The sequence below is a fragment of the Danio rerio genome, chromosome 18, assembly GCF_052040795.2.
Source record: "Danio rerio strain M-AB ecotype USA chromosome 18, GRCz13ab, whole genome shotgun sequence".
Classification (NCBI taxonomy): domain Eukaryota; kingdom Metazoa; phylum Chordata; class Actinopteri; order Cypriniformes; family Danionidae; genus Danio; species Danio rerio.
This window is the reverse complement of record NC_141038.1, coordinates 47,646,580-47,671,739: the sequence shown is the minus strand read 5'-3', so window position 1 is coordinate 47,671,739 and position 25,160 is coordinate 47,646,580. Positions and strand designations below refer to the sequence as shown.

General features: G+C 34.7%; 1 protein-coding gene across 50 annotated transcripts in view; it reads left to right on the top strand.

The window, feature by feature from the left end:
* Positions 1-25,160, top strand: part of aplp2 (amyloid beta precursor like protein 2) — a 163,285-nt gene that overhangs the window by 111,134 nt on the left and 26,991 nt on the right. For 30 of the 50 annotated variants that reach the window (XR_015514496.1, XR_015514495.1, XR_015514494.1 and 27 more), the window contains 6 exon segments: positions 1,488-1,655; positions 7,197-7,330; positions 11,243-11,317; positions 11,401-11,559; positions 14,132-14,260; positions 18,786-18,885. Coding sequence is in view for 8 of the 50 variants with exons in the window: in XM_087292711.1 (XP_087148837.1) it covers positions 1,488-1,655; positions 7,197-7,330; positions 11,243-11,317; positions 11,401-11,559; positions 14,132-14,260; positions 18,786-18,885 (765 nt within the window). In the remaining 42 variants the exon portion in view is untranslated. 50 annotated transcript variants of the gene reach the window in all.

Sequence of the window (25,160 nt, the reverse complement as noted above, 5' to 3'; positions counted from 1 at the left end):
GATATGATATGCATCTTCAAGCTACCAGGAAAAAATATATGACGTGTTCAATACTTATTTCCCCCACTGTATAATTGTTAGATATAGCATGGAAACCAAAAATGAATAAGAAGTCATTAGATTTTAGCGATTTTGCTAAAGCCACAAAGTGTTAAATTTAATCTATAAAAAAAAAACAGCAACAGAAGCTTAGTTTATTATAAAGGAAGTATTTCTGGGTAGCTGTAAGTTAATTCGACTATTTGGAGCATTAAGATATGCTTTATTTACTCGAGTAAAATATCAAATGCAACTATAAAGTTATAAATTGCACCACAAGTGTAACAATACTGACAGTGAGAAACAATACCATTACAAGCAATTTCAGAAGTACACAAGATTGTAAATTTCTCAAGTGTTTAAAGGGGACCTATTATACCCTTTTTTACAAGATGTAAAATACGTCACTGATGTCCCTATAGTTGTGTGTGTGACGTTTCAGCTCAAAATTCCCTACAAATAATGTTTTTAACTGTTTGAAACTGCCCCTTTTAGGCTTTGATTCTAATTGTGCCGTTTTGGTGACCGTAGCTTTAAATGCAAATGAGATTGTGCTCTTTTTTTTTAAAAGAGGGTGGAGCTACAAATGCCTGTGTGTCAGCATAATACAGATTCAAAAACAAGATTAAAGTACTAGTGAGGAAGTGATTGTCACAAATAGGCGGGGCTAATGGGTTAGAAATAAAATTGACAATGTTTTTGCTAGCGCACATTCTTAAGCTGCGGTCACACTAGAGTTTGATAATGCGAAATTCTGTCATGGGGCGCTGCGAAAAGGGGCGGGAATAAACAAGATTATTAGGCATTTAAAAAAGCAAGCGATTGCTTCATATTTTAAATTTCTGTCCAGAGAGGTCATGTTTTGATCCTCGGTTGGTCTCACGCAGTCAAGTAATGCAATTTCGGCAGCAGCAACCTGCGAAACTTAACACTCAACCCTGCGTTTCCCGTCAGACGCATTTGCGTGCGTATGAATAGAAGTCTATGGGGAGAAAAGCCCAGTTTGACAGCAGCTTTATTATTTAGGTGTACAATTAATCAGTGCAAATTAATCCACTGATTAAAATAATTTATGCAATCTTCAGTCAAAATCTGACTATTTGCGGTCCTTTTCTGTTGACGTCAGTTTTTACGCTTCAAACACAATATTTTTAACCACGTTCCTTTTAACATTAGTTTGCTATGAGGGAATGATATAAAAAAATAAAGCCCCGCCCCCTACTTAATATTTAATTTCAGTTGGAAGTCGTTAAAATACAGAAATAGTCTCAGCAGCTTCCGGTTATGCAGACTTTCATATTTTTTGTAACAAAGATCTTCAAGTTTAATATCTATGGAGAAAGTGTTTACAAAAACTTCTGCACCCAGAGTGTCTGTTGCGCTATATATTAGAAGGTATTGGTGCCCCGTGTGGCTGGAGGCTCTAACTGCGCCTCCTCCTGTGTTAGCTGTGTGTTCTCTGGAGGCGGAGACCGGCCCCTGCCGCGCCTCTATGCCTCGCTGGCACTTCGACATGCAGCAGAGGAAGTGTGTGCGCTTCATCTACGGAGGCTGCGCCGGCAACCGCAACAATTTCGACTCAGAGGAGTACTGCATGGTCGTGTGCAAGCGCCTGAGTAAGTCACACTCGCTACTGAAGACTCCGCCCCTTCTGCTCCGCCTTCCTCTGCTCCGTCCTTTTTTGCTCCGCCTTCCTCTGCTCTGCCCTCTTATGCTCTGCCTCCTTCTGCTCTGTCACAGTGCTAACTCTGTTCCAGCCTATATTTGACATTTATAACAACCTTGCTTTTAAAGCTGTATTAAGTGCAACCTTGGGTGAAACTTTTGTGATTTGTAATGCAGTTTTTTTTCTTTACAGCCATACAATAAACTTGATTTAATAATTGTTTGAGGACAATTATTTTAATTTATTTCAAATAACTGATTCTCTTAATTAATAACAATACTAATAATACTTATTATTTTATTGCTATTATTACATATTTAACTCGTATTTAATTATTAATTGTTGTATAATTACATGTAAATTAGAATAAATATTTAATAGCAATAGTAATAATAATAATAATAATAATAAAGATAACGGCTTCTACTACTATTATTAATTATTAATAATATTATTTATTTTATTTATAATAATAATAATAATAGTAGTAGTAGTAGTAATAATAATAATAATAATAATAATAATAATAATAATAATAATAATTATTATTATTATTATTATTATTATTATTATTATTATTATTATTAAATTTACTTCAAATAACTGATTCACTTGGTTAATAACTCCTAAAAAATTAATTCTAATAATAATTGTTATTTTATTTTTATTATTACATGTATTTCATCTTTAACTCATATTTAATGACTTAAAATAGATAAATAATTGCAAGTTAGAGTAAATGTATGATAATAATAATCATAACTGCTACTACTACTATTTTTTATTATTAGTATTATTTAATTTGCTTCAAATAACTGATTTACTAGATTAATAACAATACTAATAATTGATTTTTTATTAATATCATTACAAGTATTTCATATTTACCTCATATTTAATTACTTAATCATTTATAAATAATTCTATGTAATTTAGAATAAATGTTTAATAATAATAATACTGATAAAGATTAGGGCGACTACTGCTATTTATTATTATTATTATTATTTAAACTTCAAATAACTGATTCATTTGATTAATATCAAAACTAAAAATATTTGCTATTTTTATTACTATTATTGCTTCCATTTCATATTTAACATATTTAATTACTATATAATAATTAAATAATGACATGTAATTTAAATTTTTTTTATTTGATTAATAATAGCAATAATAAAGCTAACTGGACTAGATCACTAGACTAAATTAATAATAATAATAATAATAATAATAATAATAATAATAATAAATAATGTTTATTTAGTTATTATTATTATTATTATTATTATTATTACTTATTAATACTACTAGTATTATTATTCATATGGTAATAATACTCATTATTATTATTATTATTATTATTATTATTTATTTTATTACTAAAGCAAGAAGTCTATTACATGTATTTCATATTTAACTCGTACATAATTACTTGATAAATAATAATTTGATGTAAATTAAATAAATGTTCATTAATAATAATGATGATAATAGTTAATTGCTACTACCAACTATTATTAAATAATAACATTTATTATTATTATTATAATTACAAGTTAATTAATTATTATAATTAACTAATAATTAACTTAATTACTTATTAAATTAAGAGTTATTTTTATTAATATTATTTAAAGCGAAAATATTATTACATGCATTCGTAAATAATTACATGTAAATAAAAATAAATGTTCTTTCATAATAACAATTAAAACAATAATAATAAAGATAACTGCTACTACTAGCAGTGTTATTGTTGTTATTCTTAATTTATTTTATGATAATAATAATTATTATTAGTAGTAGTAGGTGTATGTTATATATTATTATTATTATTAATATTATTATTTATTTATTAGTATTAATGCTTTTATTGTTGTTGTTATTATTATTATTGATTATTACTTATTATTATTATTATTTTAATTATTCTTATTGATTATTACGTCGTCTTTTTCTTCTTCTTATTATTAGTATTTTTATATATTATTATTATTTAAGGCAAGAAGTCACCCGAGGTTGTGTTGATATTACTTGCAAAGCGCTCCATTTTATTTCTCTACTCTTCTAATGTTTAGTGTTTTTTGTTCTAATACTCCAGTCATCCCATGTTTTTGTGGCATTTGGGAATCATAGGATTAATATGATGTTTCTTGTCACATTAACCTTCATGATTCGAGGTTTCTCCTCCGCTTTTATCAGCGTAGGCTGTTTGTTCTTATGAAAATGCCCTTTGTGCACAGCCTCGTGGGTAATCAAGTCGCTCTTGTCATCCATACACTAAAGAAAGCTGATTTTTAAGCTCACGTCTTGATCATAGCGTGCAGAGATGCGCATATCTCCTAAGATAAATGCTAAGAAGAGCAGTTCTGTCAGAAGAGAGCTATCCAGAGGACGGGATGAAAGGAATTGGGAATGAAGGACTGTCTGATACTCTCAGAATCATGGGAATTACAAAGCCATCTCCAGAGTCGCGGCTCTCTGTGGAAAAAGTTATTCTCCGCTTGGGTCTGATCTTGTTTTTGTCAGCTGCTCCGCCTCTGCTGATCTGTCTGTCTATCTGTCTGTGTGTGTGTTTCTGTATGTTTTTAAAATGTGTCTCTATAGCTCTGTTTCAAATGCCACTGAGCACACTTAATGTCTGCTTGCTTTTTTAGATAAAGTGCCCTTGAAATGTGCCTCATAAACTGCATTGCTAGTAACACAAAATACATCAGGGGTGTCCAAACTTAGTCCTGGAGGGCCGGTGTCCTGCAGATTTGAGCTCCAACTTGCCTCAACACACCTTCATGGATGTTTCTAGTTAGAGCTTGATTAGCTAGCCCAGGTGTGTCTGATTGGGGTTGGAACTAAACTTTGCAGGACACCGGCCCTCCAGGACCGAGCTTGGACATGCCTGAGATGCATAATAATTTTACTTTTCTCTTTACAAGTAACGTAGTGCATTACTTTTAAAAATGAAGTAATATTATTTAACCCTTGTGTATTGTTCAAATTGATTACCCTTTCGTTATGTTCGGGGCGGTTTTTGCCCCATTGAATTCCATTATAACTGTGTTTTTTGATTGCAAAGTCATGACCAAATAATCATGTGTTATTGATTGTTGATGTTTTTCCTTGTTGAGAGGAGATCAGACTTTTTATTTTACTGTTGATCATCAATTGGCAGCATTATCCCTTAAGATTTGATTCATAAACAGCAGTGTATAGTGTCTGTGTGTGCATAAATACACTTACTATGTTCTAAGAGCTGAGCTGCTTTTTTATTCTCTCAAATATATCAAGGTAAGTGCGCAAAAGGTCTCTCCACACACGCGCATATACACACACACACACACACACACACACACACACACACACACACACACACACACACACACACACACACACACACACACACTATGGCCCATCCCCAATTCTATTCCTTCACCTTGGCTCTTGAAAGATTTTACTCCTAAGTAAAAGGACAGCTCTACAACACCATACACGCGTCATAGAATGTCATTGCGAGCGCTTACTTTATATGAGATCCACAATGGGGTATATGCCAAAGCATGCTAATAGGACTTTTTATTTGCCAGTAACCTCGGTTAAGCGCTTCCGGCGAACTGAATGCCAATGCAAAAAACGGCCCGTTTAAGGTCTGTTTACTTTAAAAATCTGAGATTTCCACTAGCTAAGTGATATCCAATATAAAGTGAGTCTCAGATTGTACAATAAACACTGCATTAAATTACAAATTCCCCCGCCGTGTCTTTATAATATGAGCATTTATTTTACCCCAGTATATTCAATGGAGCTTTTGCACTAGCCTGCCGATTCTGATAAACGCGTTCGAGTAAACGGCTTTTTGTCTCGTTTTACGCTTGAGCAACTAAATGAATGCCAAAGTTTATTTTACTGAATGTATTTTAATGACATTACAACATCGATGCTGTAAAAGCAACTGTATAAAATGGAAAAAAAGTTCACAATAACAGGTCACCGAAAGTTTATCAGTATGGGAGAAACACTAGCTCGGCATATACCCTTTAGCGACTGTTGTAGCTATTCCAGTTGCATTATTTTTTTAGCATTTATCTTAAAGGAAATGACAAAGGGAATGATATGATGTTGTCATAACGATATAATGTGGCAATAAGCTCGCAATTGTGCTGTGCATTTACACCGTGACCATATTCATCTATGTAAACACACGAAAACAACATTAACATAATAGCAGACACTTTAAAAAGCTCTTTCTCAGCCACTAGACTGTTCTGACAGGGGATTCGAGTGTCATCAGTTGTCAGATGTGAAAGTATGTTGTGGGACTACTATACAGGAGTTATTATTATGCATTACAGATCATTATACATACATTTTTAAAAAAACATGACGGTAAAACTCGAACACGGTTAAGAATATATTAAAACATATGCTTGTTTGTTGTAATAATGACAAACGAATTTATGCATCTCCAGATTCCGTGTGCAGACATGCTGCTATTATAGATGGTGTATTCTGGGAACTTGTTAATACCTCCTGCTTTCGAGTGTGGTCCTGAAAAATCTTTGTTTGAAGGGGTATCGAGCCCTTCCCACTACCTCTACGCCTTCAAGCTAAAGGGGTTTGGGACACCCCTATGCCTTCACATGAATGCACAAAATGAGGGGTAGAGGTAAGGGTAAAGGCTAAGGAGTAGAATTGGCAATGGGCTTATATTAAGTCCAGAAGCTAAGCTGTTTTAGCACTGCAACTGATGATCAACTGTAAGAAAAAATAATAATAATGTATTTTGACCTCTCTCCCCAACAGGGAAAACCAGCAACAATCAAGAACGCATGATTAAATGGTGTCATAGATTTGCAATCTAAAAATCTCTATACAATATAAGTCAATTGGGCAAAATCAGCCCCGAACATAATGAAAGGGTAATCAATCTGCCCAGAGTGTTTACATTTTTGAAAAATTTCTAAGCATTTTCCCAAAATGTGTGTCAAAATAAGATTTTTTTTATCAAAAAATTATTCGATTTGCTGAAACAGAGAAAGTTGTGGCTAAATTAAGTACTGTTGGTAATGAAAGCATCCCCAACGGTATAGAAGGGTTAAAATGAATTTTTAAATGTAACGCAAGTTACTTTTTATTTGAATTAGTTTGCTTCTAATAAAAAAAAAAAATTGCTGAATTAAAATTAATATTGAATCACGATGATAGAATGCAATCAAAGAACACATCAAAGAAAAGTGATTTTACTAATAAGACAAAATGTATAAAAGTAGCAAGCACATTGCTTTAAGCTTTCATTAATCTGTATAAACGGCTTGTGTAACTCTGGGGTCAGGTAATTCTCAGAAGATTACATTATACTGAATTATCATTTTTTATGTTATTTGTTTTAAAACGTAACGAAAGAGTTGTCAGTTTGAGCAGTACAGTGCAGCCTGGCTCATATTTGAATCCAAGTTTCAGTGTTTATCATCACTCTCTTTCTGTTTTCCCTCAGCCGTCCCGCCGACCCCTCAGCCCACAGATGATGTGGATGTGTACTTCGAGACCCCAGCAGATGATAAAGAGCACAGCCGCTTCCAGAAAGCCAAGGAGCAACTCGAGATCAGACACCGCAACCGTATGGAGAGGGTGAGTGCAGTGTCACTTTAATTTTTCGGATATTCTGCATGCAACGTCAAAATTGTTATCCCCCTATGAATATATATCTTTTATATTTCCCAAATTATGTTAAACAGAAATTGGGGGAAAATATACGGGTGGGAGGGGGGTATTAATTATGACTTCAGCTGTATATGGTTATTATTCGTTCTCTATATTAAAACACAAACCAAATATACAGGTTAGTTTTTGCTGTAGTTGTAATTTTTTTAAAACTGAAGAATGAGAGCTTTTGGCCTTTAGTGAAACATGTTGGAGACTCTGTCCTGGTTTGGAGCTGCATTTCTTTCAGTGGCAATATAGTAAACAATAATGATCTTAAACACACGACTATTGCAGTGAAATCATCTGGTGAAACACTCATGAAATGGCCTGCCCAGAATCCAGACCTGAATATTATAGAGACAGTATGGAATCACATGAATTTATTTGACACATTTATTATTTAAATGATCTTTTTGGTGAACATTTGTACAGTTAAAACTACTGGGTAAATGTTAAAGCAGTAAAATCAAGTAAATGGGTAATGATTTGAGTAATGCATACAGTAAATCAAATATTTTATTTCCTGTTTCTTTTTCTATTGATTTTCTAATACAGCATGTATATTTTCATACCATTTAAACATACTTTAGTATCCACATTTAAACTCATTTAGCAATTATTTATGAATATAAAATAAAATACATTTATTTAGTTTATTTGCTTATCAAAATTCAACAAAACTGAACTGTTCAGGAGATAGATGTGGTTTTTATATGCTCATGTCTGTGTGAACGGAGGGTGACCATTCTCCCCAATGATAAACATTTCGGTTGAGCTCCTTGAGTGTCATCATTTACAGCTTGGGATGGTAATTCGCCTTTCTTCTCACATTTGCATTGACTTGTATGAAATTTATTCATGAAATATACACTACCTGACAAAAGTTTTGTCGTCGATTCGAAATAATAACTTGACTTCTAGCTGATCATTTGGAAAAGTGGCAAAAGGTCGATTTTTCAGATGAACAAATACTGCAGAAAACCTATTAGAACTCGCACGGACCCAAGATTCTCATTAAAATCAGTCGAGTTTGGTAAAGGAAAAATCATGGTTTGGGGTTACATTCAGTGTGGGGGCGTGCGAGAGATCTGCAGAGTGGATGTCAACATCAACAGCCTAAGGTGTCAAGACATTTGTGCTGCCCATTGCATTACAAACCAGAGGAGAGGGCAAATTCTTCAGCAGGATAGCGCTCCTCATACTTCAGCCTCCACATCAAAGTCCCTGAAAGCAAAGAAGGTTAAGGTGCTCCAGGATTGGCCAGCCCAGTCACCAGACATAAAGATTATTGAGCATGTCTGGGGTAAGATGGAGGAGGCATTGAAGAAGAATCCAAAGAATCTTGATGAACTCTGGGAGTCCTGCAAGAACGCTTTCATTGCCATTCCAGATGACTTTATTAAGTGATTTGAGTCATTGCAGAAATGTATGGATGCAGTCCTCCAAGCTCATGATGGGGTCAGACACAATATCATTACTTTTCCACTGCAGCATGACTTTATATTCTATACTGGACATTATTCTGTTAAGTGACAAGACTTTTGTCTAAGTAAAGTCAGACCTTACTGTCCTAATTAAATAATTAAAAATCAAGGCATGATCATATTTAATTTTGGAAAAATAAGCGTAATCTAGAGACCTTTGCCTTTCATAAAAGCCACTTCTGATACCAAATGATCAACTAGAAGTCAAGTTATTATTTGTTGTTCCTAAAACTTGGATAGCCGACAGGACTTTTGTCAGGTAGTGTACTTAATTCATCATTTGCTGTGAACTAGTGATGTGACGTAGTGCGCCGAGGCTTCGAAGCATGTATCAAAAAACGATACATCTCGCAGTGAAGCAGTGTACCGAAGCTTGATTGGTTTTGCCATAATCACGTGATCAGTGACGTCAGAAGCTTCCCACTGCTTCCAATTTTGATTAAAAGGTTTAAACACCCTCATGGGTTAGTAAAGTGTATAGCGAGAGATTAGGCGTCAATTACATACATTTCTATTGTTTCAAAGCACTAAACCGGTTTCACACACCAGTAATTTAACTAAAATAGAATAATAATTTATAGTAAAAAGGTTTTGAACCATTCTAAAGTGTATTAGCATATTTTTTATCTTACCTATAAAGAAAACCACTACATATCGTAGTATAGTGTTTAACGGAGGCCAGCATGGCGAGTGCAGCCTGAAAGCATCTCTCTCATAGCCTCCTCCGTAGAGCGTTCACCTCCCATGCAGGAGTCCCGAGTGAGTGGGTGAAGGACCAGTTGAAATACGATTAATGTAAATACTTTTGAATACCTTGGACTAGTCATCGGTGGTGTAATGTAACGTACCTTATTTGTATAAGCTACAGTAATTGAGTAATTTGTTTATATTACTGTTGTTGTAAATTATTGATGAATTTTACTTGTCAATTCATAAATTGTGTGTTGTATTTGCAACTGTTGTTGTATTACTACATGAATGAGTTGGTCAGTTGTGAACATTTGACATTATTGCAACAGTGCTTTCCCACACTTTAACCAGAAGAGGTCCTCATCGAGCTCTGATTTAGAAAGCTTCGAGTAACAAAACCTTTTCAGATACAATTAAGTCAAGCGCTTCGCTGGTTCAGAAAACTTCATTTCACCATTACTACTGAGAACTCAATATAAAAGTGTCCTTATTGCCACCTGTTGGTTCGGCGTGCACTTAACATGCATCAGTTTATTTTTGCATTTTCATGTGGACAGAGAATTGTTAAAAAACTAAATAATATCAGGATAGTTTTGATGATAAATGATATCAGGATAGTTGTATCACCATGGCATATTTAACGTCGATTAATACCAGAAAAATAACTTTTAATTCATCGTCCCCTTAATAAAGAGCCAGATCAGTTTCAAAAATAATACATTTACGAAATATAATACATCCACAACACAATTCACATTTACAAAATTCCCTTTGTAAGTCTAAAACACAATTCTTAAATACACAAATAGTTCATCAATTCAAAACGCAATCCATAATGTACACGAATTCAATTAGTACGTTTAAAACACGATTAAAAAATACACAAATCCATTTTGTAAATACAAAACGCAATTCAGAAATACACAAATCTGATTCATAATTTTAAAACACGATTCATAAACACTTAAATCCAATTTTAAATTCAAAACAATTCGTAAATACACAAATCCAATTCTTAAATTCAAAACGCAATTCAAAATTACACAAATCTGATTTGTAAGTTCAAAACAAAACTCATAAACGCACAAATCCAATTCGTAAATTCAAAACACAAATTATAAACACACAAATTCAATTCGTAAGTTTCAAACACGATTTTAAAATACACAAATCCAAATCGTAAATTCAAAACACGATTCATAGATACACAAATCCAATTCATTTGACGAAATTATTGATGAATTTTACTTGTCAATTCATAAATTGTGTGTTGTATTTGCAACTGTTGTTGTATTACTACATGGATGAGTTGGTCAGTTGTGAACATTTGACATTATTCTAACACAGTGCTTTCCCACACTTTAACCAGAAGAGGTCCTCATCGAGCTCTGATTTAGAAAGCTTCGAGTAACAAACCTTTTTCCGATACAGTTAAGTCAAGCGCTTCGCTGGTTCAGAAAACTTCATTTCAGCATTACTACTGTGAACTTAGTATAAAAGTGTCCTTATCGCCACCTGTTGGTTCGGCGTGCACTTATTATGCACAGTTTATTTTTGCATTTTCACATTGACAGAGATTTAAAAAACGAATTCAGGGAGAACTCCCTTTAAAAAAACACCCGTGCACATGTGGACATGACCTTATATGTGTTTCTCTCTCCAGGTGAGGAAGGAATGGGAGGAGGCCGAGAGCCAGGCCAGAAACCTACCCAAAGCTGAGAGACAGACATTGATCCAGGTAAACATCCTCATCCACGCCAGAGGACATCTCGTTCAGGAAGTATCTGTTTATTTATGGGGGTTTTATTATTGTCTCTGCAGCACTTCCAGGCCATGGTGGAGTCTCTGGAGGAGGAGGCAGCCAGTGAGAAGCAGCAGCTGGTGGAGACTCATCTCGCCCGGGTGGAGGCCATGCTGAACGACCGCCGCCGCCTCGCCCTGGAGAACTACCTGGCCGCTCTGCAGGCTGACCCACCACGAGTAAGATCACACTCAGTGACATAATGCCAGCCTAGTTACAGCTGAGATTATAAAGTTATTTTTGGTAGTGAATTAGGGTCATTAAGGGGCTGTTTACATCTGGTCAGTATGAAAATGTATTTGAGGTCAGTTTAAATCTGCTATAAATTTGCTCTGCAATGTTATTAATATGTTACAGCAGCAAAGTTGTTTGATTATTACGCTAGAATGAAAGTATAGTTCCTAGGTATATCCACCTAGAAAATAGCAACTTTTCTTTTTCTCTAATTCTTAGTACACAATGTAACTACAGAAGAGTCGAGCTTTAAATAGAAAAAGGTCAAATTTATTTAAAATATTTTTTAAGTAAGATGCTAATGGTCTAATTGGATTCAATTATCTATGCTAAGCTAAGCTAAGCTAAAAGTACTCCTGCCGGACCCAAAGATTGGCTAAATGGATTTAATAATGGCATGACTTAACTGTTTATCTCTAGGGGAGTTGTCAAATGAACCTATTTACAAAAAATTGGAGTGTTCCTTTAAATCAGGGGTGTCAAACCCAGTTGCTGGAGGGCCATAGCCTTTAATTTAGTTGCAATCCTGCTTCAACACACTTACCTGTAGGTTTCAAACACGACTGATAGACTCATTTACTTTGATCAGGTGTGTTTAGTTAGGGTTGGAACTAAACTGTGCAGAGCCTAGACCCTCCAGGAGCTGAGTTTGACATGTTTGATTTAAATGCATATATGGTCTAAACTAGCCTATAAATAACCTTAAGGCTAATATATTCATAATAAATGCCACAAAGAGTTTTTTAAAAGGGTTTAAAATATTTTTCATGAAATATTATTGTATTTTCATAAAATGTGTCATAAAATTGTCCCCAAATGACATAAAACCTGAACTCAATTAACTTTTTTTCTTAAGAATTCTTAAGAGACTTCTTGACTTTGACACACAGTCACAAAGTGTCTGCAGCTATCCTGTTTTTATAATTGTTTATTGCATGACTTACTGTAGCTTTTTCAATGTATTGTGTGTATATATATATATATATATATATATATATATATATATATATATATATATATATATATATATATATATACATATATATATATATATATATATTTAAATACATGTATTCTAAAAGGAAAATATTAATACAAGATTATACTTAGCCACTTTTGTCTTGATATCAGGATAGTTGGATCACCATGGCATATATAACGTCAATTAATAACAGAAAAATAACTTAATTCATCGTCCTCTTAATATAGAGCCAGATCAGTCTCAAAAATAATACATTTACAAAATATAATACATCCACAACACAATTTACATTTACAAAATTCACTTTGTAAGTTTAAAAAATACACAAATCTATTTTGTAAATTCAAAACACGATATACTCAAATGCAACTTGTATATTCAAAACACTATTCGTAAATACACAAATCCAATTTGTAAATTCAAAACGCAATTCAGAAATACACAAATCCAATTCGTCAATTCAAAACACTATTCGTAAATACACATCCAATTCATAAGTTCAAAACACAATTCATAAACGCACAAATTCAATTCGTCAATTCAAAATATAATTCGTAAATACACATCCAATTCGTAAATTCAAAACGCAATTCAAAAATACACTAATCTCTTTCATAAATTCAAAACACGATTTATAAAACATGATTCATAAACTCACAAATCCAATTGTAAATTCAAAACAAGATTCATATATATACAAATTCAATTCGTAAGTTCCAAACACAATTTAAAAATACACAAATTCAATTCATTTAGTGAAATTATTTATGATTTTTACTTGTCAATTCACAAATTGTGTGATGTATTTACAAATTCAGCTTTAAATTCACAATTTAGATTTTGTAAATGTAAGTTTTAGATTTCTGAGACTGATCTGGCTCTATATCCAAATGCATTTAACAGATTTGTCATGTCATGCACTATCTTTTGAAATCCAGTCATAGTTGCTTGCAAGAGACACATTACCTAGTAATGCCTGTTAATACCAGGTGTAGGTGGCATTGCATTTATACTGACCACATGTGATCCATTCACTCGAGATGGATGTTAAAATCTGGATTAAGTGCTCCACATTGACACTATATAAATGAGTGTGGATCATGTGCGCTCATGTGAGAAATGCACACTCTGAGCAGAAGTTCAGCAGACAAGCGCTTGCTTGAAGGATTGTTCTCATCTCATAATTACCACATTACACTTCCATTCCTTAAGTCTCAGATGGGCGATGGTGGTGTTTCCCCTCTGCGACTTGGCGGATTACCTGTCCTCCATTACCCGGCTGAAACCTTATAACAGGAGGGGGGCGGCTTCAGTTACTTTAGATATTAATATGAATCAGGCACCTATGTAAAGTTTAATCCTCTGAAATGACTTGCGCGAAGAGAACCAGAGTCAGCATCGCTACTAATCCTTCTCTATGCAGCAGATCTTTGGGCTCTTTGATTTACGGATCAGCCAGCTCATAAGATGACCACCTGACCTGATATTTTCTCTGCTTTATTGTCATTTCATCTGCTCTCTCTCTGTCTCTGCAGCCTCATCGTATCCTGCAGGCCCTGAAGAGATACGTGCGTGCAGAGAATAAGGATCGTCAGCACACTATCCGCCACTACCAGCACGTCCTGGCTGTGGACCCAGAGAAGGCTGCCCAGATGAAGTCCCAAGTCAGTATCTGCTTCCCTTTCGTAATAAATCACATACTTCCGTCCTTTCTCACAGAGTTTTAGAGCATTTGTATTTAAGGGTGTCACGATCCTCCAAATCCTCTATTCGACTACATTTTCGATTCTAAAGGTTCGATTCGATTTTCGATTATGAATAATTAATTAATTAATGACCAATTAATTATTTGTAGCCTACCTTTTAAACTAACTGACCTGCATGGTCTTTGTTTTACCCATAAACAAATCATACAGTAAATGAATAAAGGCAAGAAACACACATAATTACCACCTGTCAATCACTTTTTCTGCGGGACTCGTGAATAGGCAGTGATCTGTGTCGTTATAATGGCGTCGGTAAAAAAGACGCACAACCAACAGGAACCAGCCAACAGTATCTGAGGTGTTCGCTAAAATGACTAAGTACAAGTGAGTGAAAGATTGAAGCAGTCCTCTGACTGCCTGGACCCGCTGTCTCGAGCGCATGGCTGCATATGCGTCTGTGTCTGTGTGGTCTCGTGATGTGCATTTTCAGAGGTAGACAGGAAGGAGGCGCTGCTCAGAAATGCTACACGCCACTGTGGATGTCAAATCGTTGTCGTTCTAAAATGCCATTTAAAAACAAAGACAGTGTAAACAGGGCCTGAGTGTGTACTTTTGGCGAGCGGATTTGCAACGGGGGCGGGCGGAGGATCGCGATGCTGGTGTTGTCTATCGGACGAACCGTACATAATACGTACATAGCAGAGCTTGCAAAACTGTGTTTTTTTTGTCGACAACTCGAACGTTGTCAACATAACTCACTGGAAATCCAAAATGCTTACACACCGGCGACTTCATTGAAAGAGGAGAGGGTTTAAGCTCTGTCAATGGGTCTCCTGCTTCTGCAGTTTAACAAGCACTTCAACAAGCCTGTTATTTTCCTGCTTAGCAAGCCAAGCTGACGTGATGCAACTGACTCTTCAAGGGAATAGGAGATGAGACTCTGATTGGTTTATTCTTAAAACACACCCATAACTCTTAACCTTAAGAATAAGCAACACCCAGTTAGACCATGTGCCGCAGTGCAGAGTTTATTTTTTCATCCTTAAAATAGCAAAAATTATCGTAAAGTTGCTCATTTATTATTATTATCTTTTTTTAAAGAATTCCTTTCAATTTTTATTTAATTTTTCATTTAGTATTAATGAATAATTTTTTTCTTTCAGAGGATATGCTTGTTTATAATTCATTTATTTAATTTATTTTATTTTTAGAGGATAGTGGAAAAATAAGAAATGTCCTATGTTTTATTGTATACTTTGATGTATTGTCTTGTTAAAAAAAAAAAACAATTGGACATGCCCTTAATGCTTTTGTGCCATGCGCTTTGCGCCTAGATCGCTAAAATAGAGCCCATTATATTTAGAAAAAATGTCTTTCCATTAAACACAAATTTGGGATAAAAATTGTTCAGGAGGGCTAATAATTCTTACTTCAAATGTATATAATTATTTTTCGTTCTCTATATTAGAATACAAACCAAAAACACAGGTACGGACTCTGTCCTGCTTTGCAGCTGCATTTTTTCCAATGGCAGTATTGTTTGAATTGTGAATACTGAAAAGTAAACTAAAGATCCTGAACACACAGCTATTTCAGATGAAACACTGACAGTCATGAAATGGCCTGCCCAGAATCCAGACCTAAACATTATAGAGGCTGTATGGAATCATATGAATCTAAAACGAAAGATTCAATAGCCTAAATCTAAGTAAGAACTCTGGGAAGTGCTGAATGAGGCTAAATATTACAGGAGGGGTTATATAAAAAATTCATGGTTTATTAAGGCGGTTATTGTTGCCAAGGGAAATCACATTATACACCAACTTTTACATAAAGAAGTAGTTTTTTTCTAAATATTGTGTTCTTTTTTTAAAATTGTGTAAATATTTCCCCTATATTTTGGTTTGTGGCTGCATACAGACTCCGTGTTTAATGAATTTTAGGCCACCAATTCTGGAGGTGGCCTAAGACTTTCACACTGGATTCTTTTATTTCAATGTCATGTGAAAGAGTATCATTGTACAGCTCTTGTGTAACATCACACTTTGTGATTTGATTGGATTTTAGTGGCATGACCCTGTCCTTATTTTTGATGTTTGCCATGGGAGCCGGGACGTGGCAAAGCCCCAGAGGTGTGCTTAGAACAGAGAATCATGGGAAACCAAATCTACATTTGCAACCATTTCTGTTTACGCACTGATGGCAGTTCCTGTTTACTTCAGAGTTAATTAGAGGCAAACTTCCTGGTTTCGAGTTGTGGGGCTATAGATTCAAGAGTTTTTTTTTAGGATCATTTTACAAGCAGGTTTCATCAGTTGATCAACTAACAATGAGAAATGTGTTTGTTAGTGTATATAATGATTCTGTTAATGTTAATTTATAAATATGATTCATTTATATATGAATATAGTTCATTGCTAGTTCTTGTGAGCTCAGGCCTTACTTTTAATAATAATAGATACATCATTTGAGTTTAGTTTTGTATCATTAAATGGTATCGTTGATATTTAACACCTTAAACCATTTTTAATTGATTTTCCCAATTTTAACTTGCACAACAAAAATACATAAATGAATTGATATAAAATACAAGGAAATAAAGTTAAAAAAATGAAATAAAATAAAATACAGTCAAATAAAATGAAATAAAATACAATTCAAAAAAATAAAATACAATGAACTAAAATAAAGAGAAATAAAAAATAAAATAAAATGAAAAATAAAATGAAATAAAATACTATGAAATTAAATTAAATACAGTTAAATAAAAGTAAATTAATTTAAGTAGTCATATAAAATAAATTAAATAAAATTAATTACAGCCAGATAAAATAAAATAAAATTAAATAGTAAAATAAAATAAAATAAAATAAAAAACAATGAAAATAAAATTTAATTAAAAATTCAAATAAAATTTAATTAAATACAGTAAAATAAAATTTTATTTGCACAGCGCGCAAGAGCCGTTTTTGTTGAGGGTATGAACAATCAAAGGGGTGTAAGAGAACTTGGTTGGCAAGGATAAGAAAGCGAGCTGGATATTTATATTTGTTTATAGTAATTGCTATCAATGCTTGAGTTGTTTAAAGGTACAGTTTATATATCTGACTGTTTGTATTAAATGACACAATTGCATTGCAAATAGTATATAAATATATTCATACATTATAATACAAGAATTCTGCTGTGAAGAAAATATAAAACTGTGTATGGAAAGCACCATGATGCACCGAGATATGGAATTGAACCGAATCGATGGCATACGATGGCTTCGCTGAGGCCTTCTTCCAGCCTCCACCACGGCGTCTGAAGCTCTGCACAAGACTTTTGGCCAGCGGAGAAATTAAAATGGTCGTGCCCAACTGAGTCTGGTTCAGGATTGGTAGAGCTACGCATCGATGAATTTGCTCTTCAGTGTTTGAACTCTCAGTAATGGTTAAATCACACTGAACTGAGCTAAACTGAACTGAACTTAAACACTAAAAAACTGAACTACACTGTTCCAGTTACTATGACCATTTATGTGAAGCTGCTTTGACACAATCTACATTGTAAAAGCGCTATACAAATAAAGCTGAATTAAATTGAATTGAATACTAATCGTAACCGAACCGTGAGACCAGTATAGGTTCACAGCTCTAACAGAAGATACAGAAGTCCAAAATGCTCAGAAAATACCTCACATATTGTGCAGGGAGGAACAAGACACATACTTATTGCAAAACACTTCATAGTTTCCTAGCTACTATCCATTTACCTGTATGGTTGGGACATGTTTAAGAATATTTAAGATGGAAGTAATATTTTATTTTATTGTTTAACTTGCATTTTTTTATAACTAATATTTTTGAAACTTGACATCCCATTGAACGGTATGATTTTTAGGTTCACAAATGTTATGGTAAGTTTTTTTGTTTTAATCATCAGCTATTGTAGGTTTTCTAAAAGTCTTTAGCCTCTGGGCTGTGCTTTATATAACCCTCCGTTTGTAAAAACTGCAGTCCAATCTGTTTTGGTTCTCTCAATTGACTTTGAGTCCAGGTATGACTGGCAGTCCAACATAAACCGTGTTACTTCCTAAACCAACAGTGCGACGGCTAAATACAGCGTGCAGGAACTTTCTGAGGTCCAGACGGACGCCTGGAGGGTCTATGAGGACATTTTAGAGCTTTTTTTCGCCCTCAGATTTGCATAGGCCCGTCATTGCCATCTGTTGCTGGTTTTTGAGCATTGCACACACATTTGATGACAACAAAAGGAACAGGCGTGGTTGCTCAAACACATTTTTACAAGCCACAGTCAGCTTCATCTCCTCGCCATTATGCATTCAGATTACCGCAAAGCTTTAGTGCTATTGTGATTTACGGTAATCCATCCACCGCTTACATGCCCTTTAACACAATCACAGACCTGTTCTGTCTTGCAGGATGAAGCCACCTTGTGCAAGTGCTCTGTATTAACAGCATGCGTTTGGGTTTATTAGGTGATGACGCATCTGAGGGTGATCGAGGAGAGGATGAACCAGAGCCTGTCTCTGCTCTACAAGGTGCCGTATGTTGCAGAGGAGATCCAGGATGAGATTGGTAAGGGTGCAGGACTGGAAAAAGAATGATGGTTAAAGTTAATGGAGTTTGTGAAGTTGATAAGTTAATGAGGCATTTACAGGGTGATTGTACAGTGTTACTCTTACAGTTCAAGACAGAATTATATATATTTTTCCCCCCAATTTCTGTTTAACGGAAATATTTTTTTTCAACATTTCTAAACATAATAGTTTAATAACTGCTTATTAACAGATTTTTTAAATATCCATAGTATTTCTTTTTCTTTTTTTATCTCAACGGTTACCGATTTCTAGTTTTCTTCTAAATATCTTCAACAGAATCTACAGTGCATCCGTAAAGTATTCGTAGCGCTTCACTTTTTATTCCAAAATGGATTAAATACATTTATTCCCTCAAAATTCTACACATAATACCCTCATAATAAAAAAAGTGAAACAAGATTTTTTGATTTGTTGCAAATTTATTAAAAATAAAATATTCACAGCCTTTGCTCAATACTTTTTTGATGCGCCTTTGGCAGTAATTACAGCCTCAAGTCTTTTTGAATATGATGCCACAAGCTTGGCACACCTGTTTTTGGGAATTTTTGCCCATTCCTCTTTGCAGTACCTCACAAGCTCTATCAGGTTGGATGGGAAGCAACGGTGTACAGTCATTTTCAGATCTCTCCAGAGATGTTCAGTAGGATTTAGGTCTGCGCTCTGGCTGGGCCACTCAAGGACATTCACCGAGTTGTTGTGAAGCCGCTCCATTGATATTTTGGCGGTGTGCTTTGAGTCATTGCCCTGCTGGAAGATAAACCATCACCTCAGTCTGAGGTCAAGAGCACTATGAAGCAGATTTCTATCAGGTTGTCTCTGTACATTGCTGTATTCATCTTTCCCTATATCCTGACTAGTCTTCCAGCTCCTGCTGCTGAAAAACATCCCCACAGCATGATGCGGCCACCACCATGCTTCACTGTAGGGATGGTATTAGCCTGGTGATGAGCGGTGCCTGGTTTTCTCCAAACATAACACCTGGCATTCAGTCCATAAAGTTTAATTTTAGTCTCATCAGACCAGAGAATTTTGTTTCTTATAGTGTGAAAGTTCTTCAGATGCCTTTTGGAAAATTACAGGCGGGGAGTTGCTACCGTCTGGCCACTCTACCATACAGGCCTGATTGGTGGATTGCTGCACAGATGGTTGTCCTTCTGTAAGGTTCTCCTCTCTCCACAGAAGAACGCTGGAGCTCAGACTGAGTGATCATCTGGTTATTGATCACCTACCTGACTAAGGCCCTTCTCCCCCGATCACTCAGCTTAGATGGCCGGCCAGCTCTAGGAAGAGTCCTGGTGGTTCCAAACATCTTCCACTTATGGATGATGGAGGGCACTGTGTTCATTGAAACTTTCAGAGCAGCAGAAATTGTTCTGTAACCATCCCCAGTCTTGTGCCTCGTGACAATCCTGTCTCGGAGGTCTACAGACAATTCCTTTGTCTTCATGCTTGGTTTGTGCTTTGCCATGCACTGTCAACCCTGAGACCTTATATATAGACAGGTGTATGCCTCTTCAGATCATGTCCAATCAACTGAATTGACCACAGGTGAATTCAAATTAAGCTGCTGAAACATTTCAAGAATGATCAGTGGAAACAGAATGTACCTGAGCTCAATTAAGAGCTTCACAGCAAAAGCTGTGAAGCTGTGAATACTTCTGTACATGTGATTTTTCAGGTTTTTTATTTTTAATAAATTTGCAACAAATTCAAAAACTCTTTTTTCCACATTGCCATTATGGGGTATTGTGTGTCGAAGTTTGAGGAAATAAATTATTTGAATCTATTTTGGAATAAGGCTGTAACATAAAAAAATGTAGAAAAATAATAAGTTAACTTAATTCCTTCATGTTGTCCCAACACAAATTACACTGTAAAAAATACTAATTTCCACACAATTCCTACATGTTGTCCCAACACAAATCCATTAGATTAACTTACTCGTTTTTACAAAACAGTTATGGATTGAACATAACACAATTAAGATGTCCCAAACAAAACCTAACAGTTGTGTTGGTTCAACTCATAGTAAATAAGTAGCTTGAACAACAAGCATAAGTAATGTTTGAGTGTAGAAACCGCACAGGGGTGAGTAAATAGTGAGTACATTTTGATCTTCGGGTAAACCATGCCTTTAATAAGTAAAATAGAATTTTTACACTTGGACTGGAAGAGAAAGATGCATTATTTTTAGTTCATATTTGTTAAGCAGGTTTCCTTTTACAGGTGAAATGGAACAAAAACTAAATGCAAATTGCACTGAAAAGTCACAGTATTTAATAGAAACTGCTAAATTAAGGCGTACTGTATCCATTGGACAAGAGATGTTGTCAGAACAGGCTAATGTGGTTTGGTATTGGTATAATGTGCTTGGGAAAATAAACTTGCACAATAACTTGGGTACACACACACACACACACACACACACACTTTAGGTGGAGCTGATTTGAGAGTCCATCTTTGTTTTGCTATTTAAATCTCTCGCTTCTTTCTGCATCTTAATTTTACCTCAACTCTGCTTCCATTTTCTTTTTGTCACATCATATTATTTGCGTCATGTGTTTGAGGAGCACAAGAAGTACTAGTCGTAGCTATTTTCCTCTGTTGCTAGGTAACAACTGAGAAGAAGGTGTCCGCTTCAGTGTTTTACTCGTGTTTTTGTCCATTTGGTTTTACTACCGAGCGTAAACACACAGACGTGTCGGCTGCTGAGAACACACTGATTCTGTTTGCAAAAAGATCCACCCAGGGAGATTCTGAATGTGAGACATTAAGTGTTAGCCTCCAGTTTTTATTTTTATTTTTCTCCACTGGGATCTCAAAAAGTGCTTGGATTTTTGAGAGCTTTAAACCATAAACCATGTTGCATCTGAAGCAAAAAAAACTCTTTTATAATCCAATGAAATGCTGTAAATGACTTATTCGAATCAGAAACGACAGTACAATATTAGACTACTCCCTCATAATGATTTATTATTGTAATATTTAAAAGCTTATATCAAAATATGTCATATAGGGCTGTGCAATATAATAAAATATGTTGTGTAAAAATAATAAGAAGTATATTGTTTCAAATTATGCTCTATAGTTTATTTTGTGGTGCCAGAAAATACATGGTTTACAGTAATAATTTTGACATAATTGATTTGAGCACAATATTACATGCCATTACAGGGATGAAGAGAGCAGCAGTACAAAAAAAGTTTACATTATATATTTTATTTCGCTATATGACTTTTTTTTTTTTAATTATCAACAAGTACATGTATAAAATATACTGACCTGTGCAAAATAAACAAAAAAAAAAACACATTATGTATGTTAATTTGAAGGCCGCAGGCCGAGTGCCTTAATGTCCCACCAGTGACGATATACAGTCATAACGCACTGCTACGAGTGAGATATTGCGTTTATACAACACTCTGACGGCATAATCATGTATATAACAAAGAAAATCAAACACAGAAAGTCTCAAACCCATTTGTACGAGGAACTAAATTCTTCCACCATTCATTGACATTGACAGCTCATGTCAGAACAGCAGAAACCGTTGCTACTTTACACACGTCACTTTAGAGCTAGTGTTTGAATAATGCTCTAGCATGATGTCTAAAGTGATGACAAAACAGCTGATTTTGCTCACATTTTAAGATTAAATGGCTGGACGGCATGAAATGCCATCCTTCTACAGAGATTTTCCAGTATCTCTTTGTTGTGATCGGGAGATCCCAATAAATAACCTCAAAGCAGCTAAAGCAAAGCAAACACTACCAGATGGTTATGGTATAAATACAGCACTACAAAATATAAAAGAGACTTGTCGCATACCTGTTTTATGTTTTGATCAGTTGTAGTTTAAAATTACACTGAGCTTTTCTATCCCAAGGACTTATTATGCTGTCTCTGTTGCCATCTTGTGGCGGAACATCAACCATATTTGCTCTGCTCAGTATGACAGGCTGATGGCTTCAGATGTGCTTAAAATCCCAAGATTATAAATATTTAAAATATTTATAAATAAACTGCACAGTTACAATCTAAACAACTTCATTCTCACGTAAAAAGCCTCAAAAGTACATTGTTGTCCAACAGCTGCAATATTTGTCAAATTTTAGTGAGTTTATTAATTTGCTGTCACTCTATGTGGGTGGAGTAACACAGGAGGATGAAGAAGCTGCAAGAGTGCTGTTATTATGGGAATATTGCACAGCGATCTGCCAATCAGATTCAAGAACCGTGTGTGTGTGTGTGTGTGTGTGTGTGTGTGTGTGTGTGTGTGTGTGTGTGTGTGTGTGTATATATATATATATATATATATTAGGGTTGTAACGGTATGAATTTTTCACGGTATGATAATAGTCTAAAACAATACCACGGTTTGACGGTTTCGCGGTATACGGTATGTTACAAATGTTACAAAATAATAGAACAGTGAAGCAAATTTGACTTTTTCCAAATAATATATTTTTAGTTACTATAAACAACACCACTTACAATGAACAAATAAAAATAAGAAAATAATAAATAATGTGTCAAAGTCCAAATAAAGTCCAAATAAACATGGTGCAAATCCTCAGTAAAAAATAGATATAAATATTTACTGTACTATAAATAGTTACATAACGAAACTAGATTCAATATGGAACATCCTTAGGTTTTATGTGCCAGCATGGATATGGTTGTCTGTGGATATGGATTTGGATATGGTTGTCTGCAGTGCAGACAAACAGCTGCATCTTCATTTGCGTCTTTTGAAAACAGCAAGAGCAGCAGTTCGTCTTTGCTGTGTCACTGTTTTGTCATGTTTCTGTGCTGCTGTGCATGCAAAAGTACTTAGTATGAGAATTATTTCATGCAAAACTTTTTTTTTTTGCGTTTTATTTAGCCGCGCATAAATGTATGCCTATCTCTCATTCCGTGTTGTTCAAAAAGCTTGGTCCACAAACAAAAGTGAAACCTATGCTTATTGGTTGTGATATAGCGAGTTTGAACCAATCTGGGCATGGAGGAGGGACAATGCATCAATGTATCATGTCTGATTTGTCCGGAGACACAGTGACGAGCGTTTCTTTGTCAAATCAGCGTTGTCAAATGTTGATGACGTAACCGCACTGATTCCGGAGCCTCTCAAAGTCCGCGAATGTTATGTGATACTGGAAAGCTGAGATTCTCTTCTTTATGCCAATCTTTGAATTGTATGAATCGGATCAGCGGATCAAAAGTTATTAAACATTTAAGAGCAATACTTATTTTTAGCCGCGGGCGGCTGTCTCGGTCTTTAAGGGTTAAAACCGTTGATATGCAATTGTTCATGGTATGATAATCGTGCACGTTCAAATCGTGGTAGACCGTCATACCGGTATATTGTTACAACCCTAATATATATATATACACACACACAATCACAGTTGAAGTAAGTTGAAGCCACACAGAAACGCCAACTGACCCAACCGAGGCTCGAACTAGCGACCTTCTTGCTGTGAGGCGACAACACTACTTTATATATGTGTGTGTGTGTGTGTGTATAGTAATTTATAAAGATAGTAATAAAGTCAATATTTTTTTTATGTTATTAAAAATAAGTGTTTTATTTAATTGATTATTTGCTCTGAAGTTTTGAATAAATCTTAATAATGTGATCTAAAAATAAATCTAATATGTTCTAAATCAGTGGTTCCCAACCTTTTTCTTTGGGGCCCCCCCAATAAACATATACAAACATTGGAGCCCCCCCACCATATAAATACACACGCACGCACGCACGCACACACATATGTACTGTGTGTGTATATATATATATATATATATATATATATATATATATATATATATATATATATATATATATATATATATATATATATATGTGTGTGTGTGTGTGTGTGTGTGTTTGTGTAATATTAATATATAGTAATATGTATAGAAATTATTAATTAATCAGTTTTAACTTGTCTTGGCCTTCAATAAAACCAAAATTTAGGTAGGCTTTGTCATACTGTCTAATCTTTTTCTTCGCCTCTGAAGAATCACTGCATTTACGTTTGTCTGCCATTTTTGTTTTGATTTTGCCTTTACGATACGTTGACAAGCAGATTGCGCGAGTGAGCAAAATTTAAATAATTATTTAAAGTTATTTATTTTAATTATTTTCACTATTATGTTGGAATTTTAAGCATGTGTTTAGATTTTTTTTAATTTTTTTGGGCTGCTCGATTTTGGGAAAAATCATAATCCCGATTATTTTGGTCATAA